Source organism: Cyrtonyx montezumae, unplaced genomic scaffold, assembly GCF_038088225.1.
Source record: "Cyrtonyx montezumae isolate F1298 unplaced genomic scaffold, pur_monq_1.0 scaffold_8, whole genome shotgun sequence".
Classification (NCBI taxonomy): Eukaryota; Metazoa; Chordata; class Aves; order Galliformes; family Odontophoridae; genus Cyrtonyx; species Cyrtonyx montezumae.
Window position 1 is genome coordinate 43,550,071 of NW_027072089.1, and position 15,420 is coordinate 43,565,490.

The 15,420-nt window shown below is 44.8% G+C and overlaps 1 protein-coding gene and 1 long non-coding RNA gene across 2 annotated transcripts in view; both read right to left on the minus strand.

The window, feature by feature from the left end:
- LOC136058856 (uncharacterized) overlaps positions 1 to 15,420 on the minus strand; it is a 440,039-nt gene that overhangs the window by 319,322 nt on the left and 105,297 nt on the right. The window lies entirely within an intron of this gene.
- LOC136058417 (histamine H3 receptor-like) lies at positions 146 to 12,915 on the minus strand. Its single transcript, XM_065751837.1, has 4 exons — positions 12,884 to 12,915; positions 12,121 to 12,450; positions 10,006 to 10,172; positions 146 to 934 (listed from the first exon to the last, which is right to left on the minus strand). Exons 2-4 carry the CDS (start codon positions 12,374 to 12,376, stop codon positions 146 to 148), a joined length of 1,212 nt encoding a protein of 403 aa, XP_065607909.1. The 5' UTR covers positions 12,377 to 12,450; positions 12,884 to 12,915.

Sequence of the window (15,420 nt, forward strand, 5' to 3'; positions counted from 1 at the left end):
TAGCAAAATAACAGCAAGTACATGCCTCTTCTGCATTTTTAACTGATGCCCCAGTAAACAAACATTTTTCTCAATTTTCCTTGAAGAAACATACAAAAAAAAAAAGGCTGTAAGAAAAGAACCTTATTTCTGAGTCTTTAATGCTTTAAACAGGAGATGAATAATTTGATCTTGATATCACAAACTTCTGGGGACATAATATTTTCATAAAAGCCATTTGAAACCTCATATGACAGAGTGGGTAAAGAAATGGGTTCAGAGAGGAATTGATCCACAAAAGCCAAAAGGTAATTTCATACAGGATTGGCTGGACGCAGGTTCCTTGGCAGGCTCCACGAATAATCATTAGTAAAGTATATGGGGCCCAGCAAATGGCAAAGATACATACAATTACAGCAAGCGACTTTGCAATCTTCTTGTCTCTTTGCAACCTTGACTGAGAATTTGCACGGAAGGATGCAGAGAAGTCCATTTTGACAGCCATGGGACTGATTGTTTTTGGAGACGTACAGTTAGACACCAGTGATGGTCTCAATGACCTCATTACTGATGAAACACTGTCCTCTGTTTCTGACAAAGAGGGTCCTTGCCTCAGCAAAAAACAAGACCTCCCGGACACATTGCTGCTCCCTGGAGACTCACACTGTTGAATGCTGCCACGCCGCTGGCGTCTCTGGATGTTGTGGAAGATGCTCACGTTGAAGTAGGTGACTGAGATCAGAGGCACAAAGAACTCCAGGGTGGATGCACACAGGAGGAAGTACCAGTTGTTGAAGAACTCGGCATAGCACTGCCCCTCCTCTACCATGCTGCAGCCAGACACGTACTCCCAAAGGAGAACTGCTGGAGCGTAGAGCAGGAAAGCACAGACCCAAATGGCCACCATCTTGACAACGGGGCTGGACAGCATTCCCTGCTGGGCTCTGTAAGATACCTGTGAGAAAAGGTCCTGTCACTTATTAAAGTAACTTGTTGGCACAAAATAACATTAAAAAAAAAAAGTAATCAAGCCAAATATAGTATTTGTTCTGCAGATTCCTTGATGCCTAGAGCAACCTCACTCTTCTGAGGCCCAAAAAAATGCTATTAATCTTAATCATCATATACTGTAGTTCTGGAATTTATTTTAATACTTCAGGATTGAAAATGCGTAGAAGTTATGATGGCCTAACTACTGCTCTAGGAGTAAAAGAACATGGTTTGGTTTCATCATGATCACAGTAATGTACAAATGAGGAATCACTTTATGATTCATGAAATTCTCAGGCTCATAAGAGAGTGAAAGCAACTGTGGTTGCACAGGCAAAAGCAGAAGCTTTCTGTGTTAGACTGGTTGCTATAAGGAACTGCAATTATCAGACAATATAATCTTCATATTTTCATTATTTCCTCTTCATATACTAGAAAAATCTATCCCCGACATATGCTTTAATATGTCTTATCTTATTGATATGTTCCATTTTAACACTCACTTTACCTTGTAAACACCTTGTTTCATTATTAGAAAAGGTGATGTTTTTGTATCTGCTCAGATTTCAAATTTATTTTACAATTTACCTGTAAAATTCTATCTTTAAAAAATGTAATGAGTTAAAATTACATCATTCAAAGTTAGGAACTATGTGTAACAGTCCAGACAGATATTCTTGCTCTTAAAACTCTGAATCTTTCAGCTTTCAAGATGATCAGTCAGTGACAAGTTGGATAATTGTGCATAAGACATACTGTTTAACATTTATCATCCCAGGCTTTTCTGAAATACAGAACTAATATCTTCCTTGCCAACTTGCAGGTACTACACTAATAGTATAGCATGTTATAGAATAGTATAGCATGTTATACAAATATTCATGAATGTCACTTCCGTTATTTTTCAAGTTAGGCGTGAGGGGCATCATTGTCCCGATTTTATCAGTGAGTAGCAGAGCAACGACACATTTTTTACAGGCATTACTTCAGAATCTCAGTTTTAAACCTCAGGGTCTGACATTTCAGACTCCTTTTCACTTTAAAGCACCAGCTCAGAGCACAGCTCCAGTTCACTTCATCTGCAGTAGCAAATTTGCAGCCCTCTGCAAGATATCTCAGTTCAGTAGGCAGACAGGAAGAGCTCAGTGTGGCTTCACAAAAATTGGGTGAAATGACTGGCCTGACCACAAGAAAGCAGCAGAGCTGGATCCCAATTTGATGAGAAAGCATGACCCCTCTTGAACAAAAGGTTACACATTCTAGGACTCACTTCATTCTAATTCCCCAGAGGAGAAAATAAGAAGGTGACTATATATGCAATGACCATCAACAATGCTTAAGATCATGGGCTCTGGCTCGGCTGCGGAAGACTTCATAATCTATTTTTTTTCACATTCTGAGCTCTGCAACATCATTAATATATTTCAGTACTGCAATTTGTAAAATACAGGAACTTTCATAATTTTTTCTTAAAAAAGAAAAATGAACAACAAAATACCAACCAACCCTAAAACCGCAACACCAAAGAAGAACAGAAAGAGATACAAGACTGTATCAGCACTTCCCAAACAACAGCCAACCAATCTCTCACACAGCTCATGTCACTCTAGCTAACAGACTCATCAAAAGTGAAGGATGTCAGCTGTCTTCCACCTGGACTCAATATCAAGTAGAGGTCAAAAATGATGAAGATATTTAGCAGATATCTTCTGAAGTAGAAGAACAACAGTACTCAAAAAACACCCCGCCCTCACATTTTACTCCCCTCTTTTCATTTAGAAAGATTCATTTTCATGCAACTGCTAGTTGGTGGCAAGTGTCAATCTCTTTTCATGGTAACACAGATCATCACCTGTTCTTCAATCAGTCCATCCCATGTCCTCGTGATCAACTGTCCTCGTGATCAACTGCTTTGGAGTCGGCACAGCCGGAGCTGCAGTGGCTGATTGAGGTACAGGGTGGGTTTTCGGGAGGTTCCAGTCTCTCGGGAATCGAGTGAGAGCAGCTAGTCCCGGCAGACCCCGGCAGCTCTCTCTCGCGAGAGGCTGACGTGGCGTAGGCGTTGCCAGGGAAACGGCGGGGGATTTAAAACGATCGGAACCCGGAAGTACCGCTCAGTCCTCGTGATCAACTGCTTTGGAGTCGGCACAGCCGGAGCTGCAGTGGCTGATTGAGGTACAGGGTGGGTTTTCGGGAGGTTCCAGTCTCTCGGGAATCGAGTGAGAGCAGCTAGTCCCGGCAGACCCCGGCAGCTCTCTCTCGCGAGAGGCTGACGTGGCGTAGGCGTTGCCAGGGAAACGGCGGGGGATTTAAAACGATCGGAACCCGGAAGTACCGCTCAGTCCTCGTGATCAACTGCTTTGGAGTCGGCACAGCCGGAGCTGCAGTGGCTGATTGAGGTACAGGGTGGGTTTTCGGGAGGTTCCAGTCTCTCGGGAATCGAGTGAGAGCAGCTAGTCCCGGCAGACCCCGGCAGCTCTCTCTCGCGAGAGGCTGACGTGGCGTAGGCGTTGCCAGGGAAACGGCGGGGGATTTAAAACGATCGGAACCCGGAAGTACCGCTCAGTCCTCGTGATCAACTGCTTTGGAGTCGGCACAGCCGGAGCTGCAGTGGCTGATTGAGGTACAGGGTGGGTTTTCGGGAGGTTCCAGTCTCTCGGGAATCGAGTGAGAGCAGCTAGTCCCGGCAGACCCCGGCAGCTCTCTCTCGCGAGAGGCTGACGTGGCGTAGGCGTTGCCAGGGAAACGGCGGGGGATTTAAAACGATCGGAACCCGGAAGTACCGCTCAGTCCTCGTGATCAACTGCTTTGGAGTCGGCACAGCCGGAGCTGCAGTGGCTGATTGAGGTACAGGGTGGGTTTTCGGGAGGTTCCAGTCTCTCGGGAATCGAGTGAGAGCAGCTAGTCCCAACGGCTGTTCTCGCGAGAGGTTAATGAAGCGTTAACGAGGCGCAGGTGTTAACGAGGTAGGTGTTAACGAGGCATAGGCGTTGCCAGGGTTTCAGCGCCCTCACCCACACTCTCAGCTGATTAGGGCTGAAGGGGTATATCCCTGAAGGGCTCAGGGAGGGCCGCGAAGTATCACATTACAATTCATATCTATATATATATTATTATAAACCATTATTTATTTATTTACTCTCAATTTTTTTTTTTTTTCGCTTCTTTGTTTTTATTTTTTTTCTGTCATGGTCTCTACAAGACAGAGGGCTTGCCTTAAGAAGGCTGTGGCGACCCAGACAGAAGGTCTGCCTAGAAGTGTGGCTACACAGGTCTCTGGTTGCAAGGAGTGTCAGAGCCTGCTACTACTAGATGAGGGTGCTAAGCAGTTCTCCTGTGCAAGGTGTGAGCAGGTGGAAGATCTGCTTAACATGGTGGTTGAATTGAAGGAGGAGGTTGAGAGACTGAGGGCCATCAGGGACTGTGAGAGGGAGATTGACTGGTGGAGTAACTCCCTAGAGTGCCAGAGAGAAAGGTACCAGGGAGATCCCCCACAGTTTCTGGTGGACTCCCTGACCTGTCCCCGTAGGGCAGAAGGGGGATATCTGAGGGATGGGGAGGGCTGGCAGAGAGTCCCTACTCGGTGCCGTGGGCGATCTCCCCCTCTGCCTCCCCAGTGCCCCCAGATACCCCTAAGCAATAGGTTTGCAGCTTTGGAAGTTGAAGAGGTTATAAGGGGTGAAGTGCAGGAAGATTCCCGCAGGAGGTCACCAATGGCAAGGCAGTCACCTCCGTGCATTGAGACTGCTGCTACTAAGAAAGAAAGGAAGGTGATCGTAGTGGGTGGCTCCCTTCTAAAGGGAACTGAAGGCCCCATTTGCAGACCAGACCCAAACCGCAGGGAAGTGTGCTGTCTCCCTGGGGCTCGAATCAGGGACATTACTAGAAGACTCCCGGACTTGATTCGCCCCACCGACTACTACCCATTACTAGTAGTTCAGGCAGACTGCAATGAAATATCTCAGAGAAGTCTGCGAACTATGAAAAGAGATTTCAGGGGATTAGGGCGATTAGTTCAAGGGGTGGGAGCACAAGTGGTGTTTGCTTCCATACCTTCTGGGGCGGTGAAGGACACAGAATGGGCTAGGAAAACACAAGTGATGAATAACTGGCTGAGAGGTTGGTGTAGAGATAGACACTTTGGGTTTTTTGACCATGGGACAGTTTACTCGGCTCCTGGCCTGTTATCTGTTGATGGGACACACCTATCCCAAAGGGGGAAACGAATCCTAGCACAGGAGCTAGCTGGACTCATTGAGAGAGCTTTAAACTAGCTGTGACGGGGGAAGGGGATAAAACAGGGCTCTCCAGTAAAGCGCCTAAGGAGGCTGTGCTGGAAAAAGGGGTGAGGCAGATATCTCAGCTGAAGTGCATCTATACCAATGCACGCAGCATGGGCAATAAACAAGAAGAGCTTGAAGCCATTGTGAGGCAGGCTAACTATGACCTTGTAGCTATTACAGAAACATGGTGGGACCTCTCCCATGACTGGAATACTGGGATTGATGGCTACAAGCTCTTCAGAAGGGATAGACAGGGAAGAAAGGGTGGTGGCATAGCTCTCTATATCAAAGAGTGTTTTGATGTTGAAGAACTAGTGGTTGCAAATGACAAAGTAGAGTGTCTATGGATTAGGATCAGGGGGATAGTCCTTAGGAGTGACATCGTGGTGGGGGTCTGTTACAGACCACCTAGTCAGGATGAAGAAATAGATGAGATGTTCTATAAACAACTCGTAGATGTTGCACGATGGCCAGCACTCGTTCTCATGGGGGACTTCAACTTCCCTGATATATGCTGGAAATACAATACTGCGCAGAGGAAGCAGTCCTTGAGATTTCTAGAATGTGTGGATGATTGCTTCCTGACTCAGCTGGTGCAAGAGCCTACCAGGGGAGATGCCTTGCTTGACCTACTTTTCACTAACAGGGAAGGACTAGTAGGGGATGTGAAGGTTGGAGATTGTCTTGGCCAGAGTGACCATGAAATGGTGGAGTTTGCTATTCTGGGTGCCGTCAAGAGGGTGACTAGCAAAACTATTACCTTGGACTTCCAGAGGGCAGACTTTGACCTGTTCAGGACACTTGTTGCAAGGGTCCCTTGGGACTTGCTCCTGAAGGGTAAAGGGGTCCAGGAAGCCTGGATGCTCTTCAAGATGGAAATCTTAAAGGCACAGGAGCAGGCAGTCCCGGAGTCCTGTAAGTCAAGCCGGAGGAGCAAAAGACCAGTGTGGATGAACCGGGATCTTTTGTTGAGACTCCGAGAGAAAAGGAGAGTCTATGTCCTCTGGAAGATGGGTCAGGCTACTTGGGGTGACTACAGAGAACTGGCCAAGATCTGCAGGCAGAAAATTAGAAATGCTAAAGCCCAGCTTGAAATTAGGCTGGCTACTGCTGTAAAGGAGAACAGGAAACCCTTTTACAAATATATTAACAGCAGGAGAAAAACTAAGGAAAATTTCCCTCCTTTACTCAACGAGGCAGGCAATATAACCACAGATGATAAGGAAAAGGCTGAGGTTCTCAATGCCTTCTTCACATCTGTCTTTAATAAACAGGACAGTTATCCAAATGGTACTTGCCCTGACCTGGAAGTCTGGGACGGGGTGCATAATGCACCCCCTGTGATTCAAGCAGAGACGGTCAGAGATCTTCTCCTCCATCTGAACTCCCACAAGTCCATGGGGCCAGATGGGATCCACCCAAGGGTGCTGAGGGAGCTAGCAGAGGTGATTGCCGAGCCACTTTCTGCCATCTATCAGCATTCCTGGTTATCTGGAGAGGTCCCACAAGATTGGAGACTTGCCGATGTGACTCCCATCTTCAAGAAAGGCCGTAAGGAAGACCCGGGGAACTACAGGCCTGTCAGCCTGACCTCGGTATCAGGGAAAGTTATGGAACAGATGTTATTGAGGGAGATCACACGCCACGTGCATGGCAATAAAGGGATCAGACCCAGCCAGCACGGGTTCACCAGGGGCAGGTCGTGCTTGTCCAACCTCATCTCCTTCTATGACTGGGTGACCAGACAGGTAGATGAGGGAAAGGCTGTTGATGTAGTCTACCTGGACTTCAGCAAGGCCTTTGACACGGTCTCCCACAGTATTCTCCTAAGGAAACTGGCAGCCCGTGGTGTGGACAGGTTCACTCTTCTCTGGGTGGAGAACTGGCTGGAGGGCCGTGCCCAGAGGGTAGTGGTTAATGGAGTTAAGTCCAGCTGGCGTCCTGTTACGAGTGGTGTCCCCCAAGGGTCAGTTTTGGGGCCCATCTTGTTTAATATCTTTATTGATGACCTAGATGAGGGAATTGAGTGTACCCTCAGTAAGTTTGCAGATGACACAAAGCTGGGAGGATGTGTCAAACTGCCTGAGGGTAGGGAGGCCCTTCAGAGGGATTTGGATAGGCTGAACAGCTGGGCTGAGCAAAATGGGATGAGGTTCAATAAGACCAAGTGCCGGGTCCTGCACTTTGGCCACAATAACCCCATGCAATGCTATAGGCTTGGGGCAGAATGGCTTGAAGAATGTAGAGAGGAAAAGGACCTGGGGGTGTTGGTTGATGCTCGGCTCAACATGAGCCGGCAGTGTGCCCAGGTGGCTAAGAAGGCCAACAGCATCCTGGCCTGTATTAGAAATAGTGTAGCCAGCAGGAGCAGGGAGGTGATCATCCCCCTGTACTCAGCTCTGGTACGGCCGCACCTCGAGTACTGTGTTCAGTTTTGGGCCCCTCACTACAAGAAGGACATTGAGGCCCTGGAGCGTGTTCAGAGAAGGGCAACAAAACTGGTGAGGGGCCTGGAGCACAAGTCTTATGAGGAGCGGCTGAGGGAGCTGGGATTGTTTAGTCTGGAGAAGAGGAGGCTCAGAGGAGACCTTATTGCACTCTACCACTTCCTGAAGGGGGGTTGTGGTGAGGAGGGGGTAGGCCTCTTCTCCCTGATAAGTAATGACAGGACGAGAGGGAATGGCCACAAGTTGCGCCAGGGAAGATTTAGATTAGACCTCAGGAAGCATTTCTTTTCTGAAAGAGTGGTCAGGCACTGGAATGGCCTGCCTAGGGAGGTGGTTGAGGCACCATCCCTAGCGCTGTTCAAGAAGCGTTTAGATGAGGTGCTAAAGGACTTAATTTAGTAGTTGGGTAGAGATAGTGATAGGAGGATGGTTGGACTAGATGATCTTATAGGTCCTTTCCAACCTTATGAACTTATGAACTTATGAACTTATGTCTCTCCATATCTCCTTCCCCATTTAAAAATCATAGAATCATAATGGCTGGAAAAGACCAAGAGGGCCATCTAGTCCAACCATCAGCCCAACCCCACCGTGCCCATTAAGCCATGTTCCTCAGTGGCACATACACACAGATCTTGAACACCTACAAGTGGCAGTGATTCCACCCCCTCCCTAGGCAGCCTGTTCCAGTGTCTCATCACTCTTTCAGAAAGGAATTTTTTCCTAATATCAAACCTGAACCTCCCCTGGCACAACTGAAGGCCATCACCTCTTGTCCTGTCCCAGGTGGGAGAAGATGCTGCTCCCCTCCACAGCAGAGCCACCTTTCAGAGAGTTGTAGAGAGTAATAATGGCATGAGAGTGGCCCTGAGGAGAAGAAGAATTTGGGGGTATTGGTTGATGAAAGATTCAACATAAGCCAGGAATGTGTGATTGCAACCCAGAAGGCCAACCAATGAATCAAGAGAAGTGTGACCATCAATTCAAGGGCGGTCATTCTGCCCCTTTACTCTGTTCTTGCGAGATCCCACTTGGAGTACTGTGTCCAGTCCTGGGGCCTCCAACACAAGAAGGACATTGAGCTGTTGGAATGGATCCAGAGGAGGGCCATGAAGATGATCAGAGGGCTGGAGCACCTCCACAACAAGGGCAGGCTGAGAGAGTTGGGGCTCTTCAGCCTGGAGAAGGGAATCCAAGGAGAGCTTACAGAGGCCTTCCTGTACCTGAAGGGGGCCTACAAGAAAGCTGGGGAAGGCCTTTTCTGAAGGGCATGTAGTGTCAAATGGAGGGGAAACTGCGTTAAACTGGAAGATGGAAGATTTAGATTAGATATCAGAAATAAATTCTTTACTGTGAGGGTGGTGAGACACTGGAACAAGTTCCCCAGAGAGGCTGTGGATGCCCCTCCCTGGAAGCATTCATGGCCAGACTGGATGGGGCTTTAAGCAACCTATTCTAAAAGGAGGTGTCCCCACCTATAGCAAGGGAGTTGGAACTAGGTCATCTTAAAGGTCTCTTTCAACCCAAATCACTCTATGATTCTATGATAATGACTCCCCATAGCCTCCTCTTCTCCAGACTGTACAATCCCAGTTCTCTCAGCTGCTCCCCATAAGAGCTGTGCTCCAGACCCTTCATAATTTTTATTGCCCTTCTCTGGACACTCTCCTGGGCCTCAATTTTTCCTTGTAGTGAGGGGCCCAACACTGAGCACGGTACTTGAGATACAGCCTTACCAGTGCTGAGTATAGAGGGACAAACACCCCCCTATACCCCAAGCTTCTCCTTGACTCAACCCAGACTTCATTACCATTCTTCTAATGACTAAAGTCCAGGACCTCCACACTCCCACTGTCTCTGTAGTGTAACTTAATAGTTTTTAATCCAGGCAGAAGGGAGGAAATACTGAAATCATGAAAAAGGCTTTATCTTGTCTCTGAGTCCCAGTGCTACAGCATCTACAGCTGGGAAACGTAGGAAAACTCTCTTTTCCAATATAATTTGTTGAAGTTATCTGAGAGAAAAAAATCTTCAGTGAACTTAAGTTGCTCACGTATACCCAACCTCTATGAAGTCTTTGCAAACTTTGCGCAGTTGGAAAACTGTCAGATGCCAGGAAAAAACATATCCAGGGTGACCTTTCTGCCATAGCTTATGCACCTAATACAGTGTACCAAAGCAACAGAGTTTCTCCAGTACAATGATTGACCAGCAATGAAGGATGGCTTCGCTTTTGGGTTATTTGTGAACACTAAGTTTTACAAAAATCTCAGAATACATAAAGAAAGAATTAGAAATGTTCTTACCGCTTTTGTAACTGACAGGAAACGGTCATAGCTGATAAGAACAATGTTAAACACTGAAGCTGAGCACACAAGATAGTCCATAAGCAGCCAGAGCTTGCACAGTCCTCTTCCCAGGTGCCAGGTCCCTGTCAGGGCATAAGGGATGTACAGTGGCATGCAGAAGACACCTATGGAAGTAAACAAATTGCACACATCAGTCAGCACCACAGTCCATGTCATGCAAGCACAGAAACATTTCCATGGTATCTGACTGAAGTTACCAAGTGGAAGGCCCTGTATTCTCACGCAACCAATGAATACTTCGCTACATCCCAGGCATCAGTGACATTCCTACATTTAGTTCACAATACACTATGCTCCTGTAAAAGGTACTGAAGAGATTCGTGTAAGATTTTTAGAGAAATAGAAACTCTCAATTCCACCTGTTATCCTTCTCTACTACGAGTCAAGAGATCTCTGCATGTTATAGGTCCAGCAGCAAAGAGATGAAGTTGTTGTTGAAGATCAAAAGACAGACCGCATATGTTAGAAGAAAAACGGAAAAGACTCTGCAAGAATGAAAATGCATTATTTTAGCAGTTAGGATCCAGTAGAAATTTAAGATAATCTAGGCATATCCCAACTCCAGATTGCATAGCTACAGAACTGAACAACAAATCAGTTTGATGCTAAAGTATGACAAATCAGTTTGATGCTAAAGTATGCAAAGCTTTTTAATAAAGTTCAGAATGGAAAACTAGACAAGTGTCATCAAACAAATTTGTGGAAATCAGATAATGCCAGGTAAGCTGTACTTCTTCCCTTGGCAGAGGTAATTTCATAATTCTCAGCTAGATGCCAGGACTTGTTCAATATAATATAAGACTGTGAGCAGGATGACACTATCAACTGGTTTTATAGTCACTGCTGTTTTTTCCTCCCATGACCCATAAGGAGACTCATACTGCACTGGGGGTACTGCTGCCATTGACAAAGGCTCAGGGCACAGGGCACTGCCTGGCAGAAGAGAACTTGTGAGTAATAGAGGCAGGAATCCCAGCAAAGGGATGTGACAGGCTCAAGCTGATATTTGCAGGACTCCCTTAGCCCTGCTGATGTGCAGTTTGGCTCAGCTACAACATGGTGTTTTGACTCTGCAGCACCTATCTGGGTGAAAAGATTGCTGCAGTTTCTGTGCGAAGCCTGATGCTGTTCAAGAGTGAAACCAACAGGTGACCAGAGGGCACCTCAAGGACCCTTGAGGTACACTCATACCACAGGCAGCAAGAGATCTGCAGCACAACAAAGCAGTTGGAAGCTAGATGAAGTCATCACCTATATAGAGAAAGGGTTCCAAATAGTCCAAATAATCTCAGATTTTGTTGTGATGCGACAAGTCAGAATATTGACTTCATGGAAGAGCCACATGTATCCATAAACATTCATTTACATGCACGTTTACTGCCAGGGTCACTTAACAGTTCAGATCTTTTCAATACATCAGTCTTCAATTGCACATTACACTAGCTTTCTTACTATACTCTTTTTCTCCTAAGAAGTTTCAAAATAAACTGTTCCTACCTAATACACTAAGCTTCTTGAAAATAGCTTGATTTGCTACTTCTATTTACCAATACAAACACGTATTCCTAAGAAATGCCTCTAGAAAGCACAGTGTTCAACAAAATATTATATATATATGACTATTAAGTTTCAAACTAAAATATAGTGAAATAGAATATAACAACAATATATGCAAGATGCCCCAGATAACGTACACGACATGTTGTTCGATAATGTAGTCTTCAGCTGACTCATTAGAAACAGCTCTCACTTCTTATTATTCCCTATTGGTTCATATACAGTAGTGCAATTTTTTTTTTTTTTCTGAAACCACATTGAACATTATCTATTTAAATAGGTCAAATCTATCCCAGCCAAAACCAGGTCAGACCTATTCCCTATGATAATGTACCTCTGAAAAATAAGGAACGTTACAAGTATTTATATGAAAAAAAGACACATTAAGTATCTCATTATGATGTATTTTGAGACATAATAGGCTGCAGAAGACACCTTGCTCCCCCCTCAAGAGTATTGGAAAGCAAACATCACATGCTTTCTGTTGCAACTTACCCACTGCAAAGTCAGAAATGGCAAGGTTCAGAAAGAAATAGTTACTCCGATGCCTGAGATTTCTGTCCAAGAAGAAGGCAAGGATCACCAAGACATTTCCAAGGATCGTGACCAGAGTTAGTAGCACCATGAGCAGAGCCAGGAGCACCAACACACCCAGGGAAAACTGAGGGGCTGATGGCTGTGGGGACAATGTCCCGTTACAGGGTCCCATCAAGCATGAAGTTTCAGCTGTGCTGTTGTGCATGTTGAGCATCCAGGCCTGTTTAGCCCAAGAAGAAACTTGCGTTGTCCAGAATGCTGAGATTCATAACAGCTGAGATGGAAAGGCTAATAGACATCCAAAAAATTGAGTTGAGAAAAAAAATTGAGAAGATCTGATGCCAGGTAAATGTTTGTTATAAGATTTTTTAAATTGTAATAAATAATAACACATCTGTAACCACATATATCTGTAGAAGAGTTACCAGAATTATTGATGCAGTACTTCAAAGCTCATATTTTAAAATGTAAGATCTTCTTTATGCAACTTGATACTTATCTTGGGAGGTCATGAGAGCTGATGAAAGATTCTCTTTCCCCTCCCTCATTCTTCCTCCCCCTCAGAAATGTTTTGCTCATTGTTGGTACAGACATCAACTATTTCAGGAAACTATTGCTTAATCTCAGGTTCATATCCTTATGAATACCTGATTTATGTTACATTTCCTATTTTATCCTAATGTTATTATATTTCAGCAAGTCTGTGATAAGTTTTTATGACCAAAGGCGTGGTTCACTTTCCTGTTGCAGTTCTTCCTCCTCTTTCGAAAGCCGATACACTGTGTATAAGCATATGCACACTCCTGTACCAGAGCAGCCAACCGGTAATGGCCCAGTGCTCAGAAATCAATTTCAAAACAATCTCTAAGAACCTGAGTTACACAGTTTGCTACCACTCCAGAATCCATAGAAGAAATGATGTCCCTGTGAGTATGAACAGTTTTGCAATTAACTTTAATAGGACTAGGCTCTTCCATCCACACAGATGGGAGAAATCATGAGTCTTCCTTAAGCGCTTAAATTTTGTGTAATAAAGCCACTTGCAGAGAGCTGTGAGCAGTCCACTGTAAAAAAATCAATCATATTTAGTACATTCTAAAAACACTTCAGTGTCTAATTTTAGACACTTAAATGTGAAAAATATTGGCCATCCTGTCTGTGTTTCTGTTGTGGGAACAAATCCATCAGCATCTGCAAAGCACTCGTGCTGAATGTTTGAATGGCAGCAGTACAAAATTTTGTTATCTGTACATATAACTGCACAGTTTGTATATTTATTTATGTTTTAGGCTTAATCTTCTTACCAGGTTATGTTAGAAACGTAGAAAACACACTTAGGGTAGTGGCATTCCTGCATGACACCAGAAAATGGGCTTGATCCTTATGGGTTCCTTCCAACTTGGGCTGTTCTGTAGATTTATGCATTAGATAGTAGCTGTTGCTCATCTCCTATTAGCAGTACCAAGGTTGATCAACATGAAGTTTGTCTCAGATACTGAAAAAAAAACTGAGGTCAAATTCTGGGTTCATCTAACTGCATTTTGTCCGCCTCACCAGCCCATGGCCCAAGGAAGAGGATAAGAGACAGCAAAATGTACTGCTGGTGTGCTCCCCCAACCTCTGGTGAAGCAAGGCTCAAGGCACTGATATGGTACTAGAAGTGATGTTCAAATATTTTATTTTCATTTTGCCTGATAAAATCACTTTATTACTCCAAGAGTTTTTGCTCCTGCAGGTTGCTGATAAGAAAAGACATCACATGGCCTCTAAGGAGGGTAACTCCTGTGCATTTGAAGCCAGAGAATAGCAGGAAAATTGCCACACTGACAAATCAGGGATCCTATGCACATTGTTAGTGTATCCCAGTTATACTCACTCTCCCTTTCACTGTACGTAATGTAATCAGCCTTTTTTGCCAGGTCTCACCTTCTTATCACAGGGCAACAGCACATCCCTATACAGTCAAATTCACAACCCACTGGAGGAAGCACTGAGTCCATGGCAGCTCACTTGCACATAACAAACCTGCTTCACACCTTCATGACTGGGTGTTATAAACTGTCATATGTAACTACAAAAGGGTCACATCTCCTGGAGGAAAATACACAAAAGGTTTTCTTTTATCAGACATGGGATTGTTTGCCCTCAGTCAGCAAGCAGACCTAGAACAGGCTTCTCCATACTCAGCCACACTCCTCCCTTTCCAACTGTGGACAAAAGGACACCCAACCCCTTCAGTATTCTTTACTACTGGAAACTTTTGAATAAACTTTTGATTCCTAGCACATCTTCAAATAGCCAGAAATGCCAACATGAGATAACAGGGTTTTGCAGACTGACATATGATGAATCAACTCCCTAAAGGCCCCAAGGTTAACAGTCCTGGAAGAGGAGCATGTGTTAGAAGCAGAAATTGTACTAAATCCTGCTAAAGATGGGGAGAATAAATTCAGCTAATAGATATTGTATCACTTCGAATTTTCTTGCTTTCTGTTGACATTTGTATTCGCTTGAACTGCTGCAAGAATTAAAACATCAGCTTCAGCACAGTAACATTAATGGTCCTAGGATCCACTAGGAACCTGAGAATTCTGGGCCCCACTTCTAGTCCCAGCTTCAGTGCATTAGTCTCTCTCTTTGCTTGTTTCCTCAACCCTAAAACAACACTTAGCAAGCTTCTGAAAATCTGAGGGGAATTAGGCCTAATTAATGAAGTATGTAAGTGGAAGAAAATGAAAGGTATAGTACACTCTCCAAAATCCCTTCAGTCTGTTAGTTGACTCATTCGGGAAGCAGTCAGATTTCAGTCTCCACAATCAAGCTGGTGATACAAGATTCAGCCCAGCCAAGTACTCTACCCATTGACCACTCAATAACAAGAGAATTAGCAGCCTCACCGTTTCTCATGAGGAAAAAACTTATCTTACAAATGGCTTGGGAGCATACATAATTCCTTTCCACCCCTCTCCATCCCTCTCCCCAACATTTCTTCTTGCAGCTAACTTAGATCTAAACTTAGCTTCTCATAATCTTGGATATTTATCTCTTCCACACCAGGCTCGAAAGAGCTTGAGGAGCAGAAACTTCCTATAGTTATGGATATTGCCATCATGTGCCTTGTGAACACACCCAAGATCAGAAACCTACTTCACACAAGTGACAGTGTTATGTAACTAATCTGGTTCACATCCAGAAGGCAATCTACACCAGTCAGCAAGGTTGTGTGCATTTGTTTTTAGAAACATCAGTAGTGGTTCA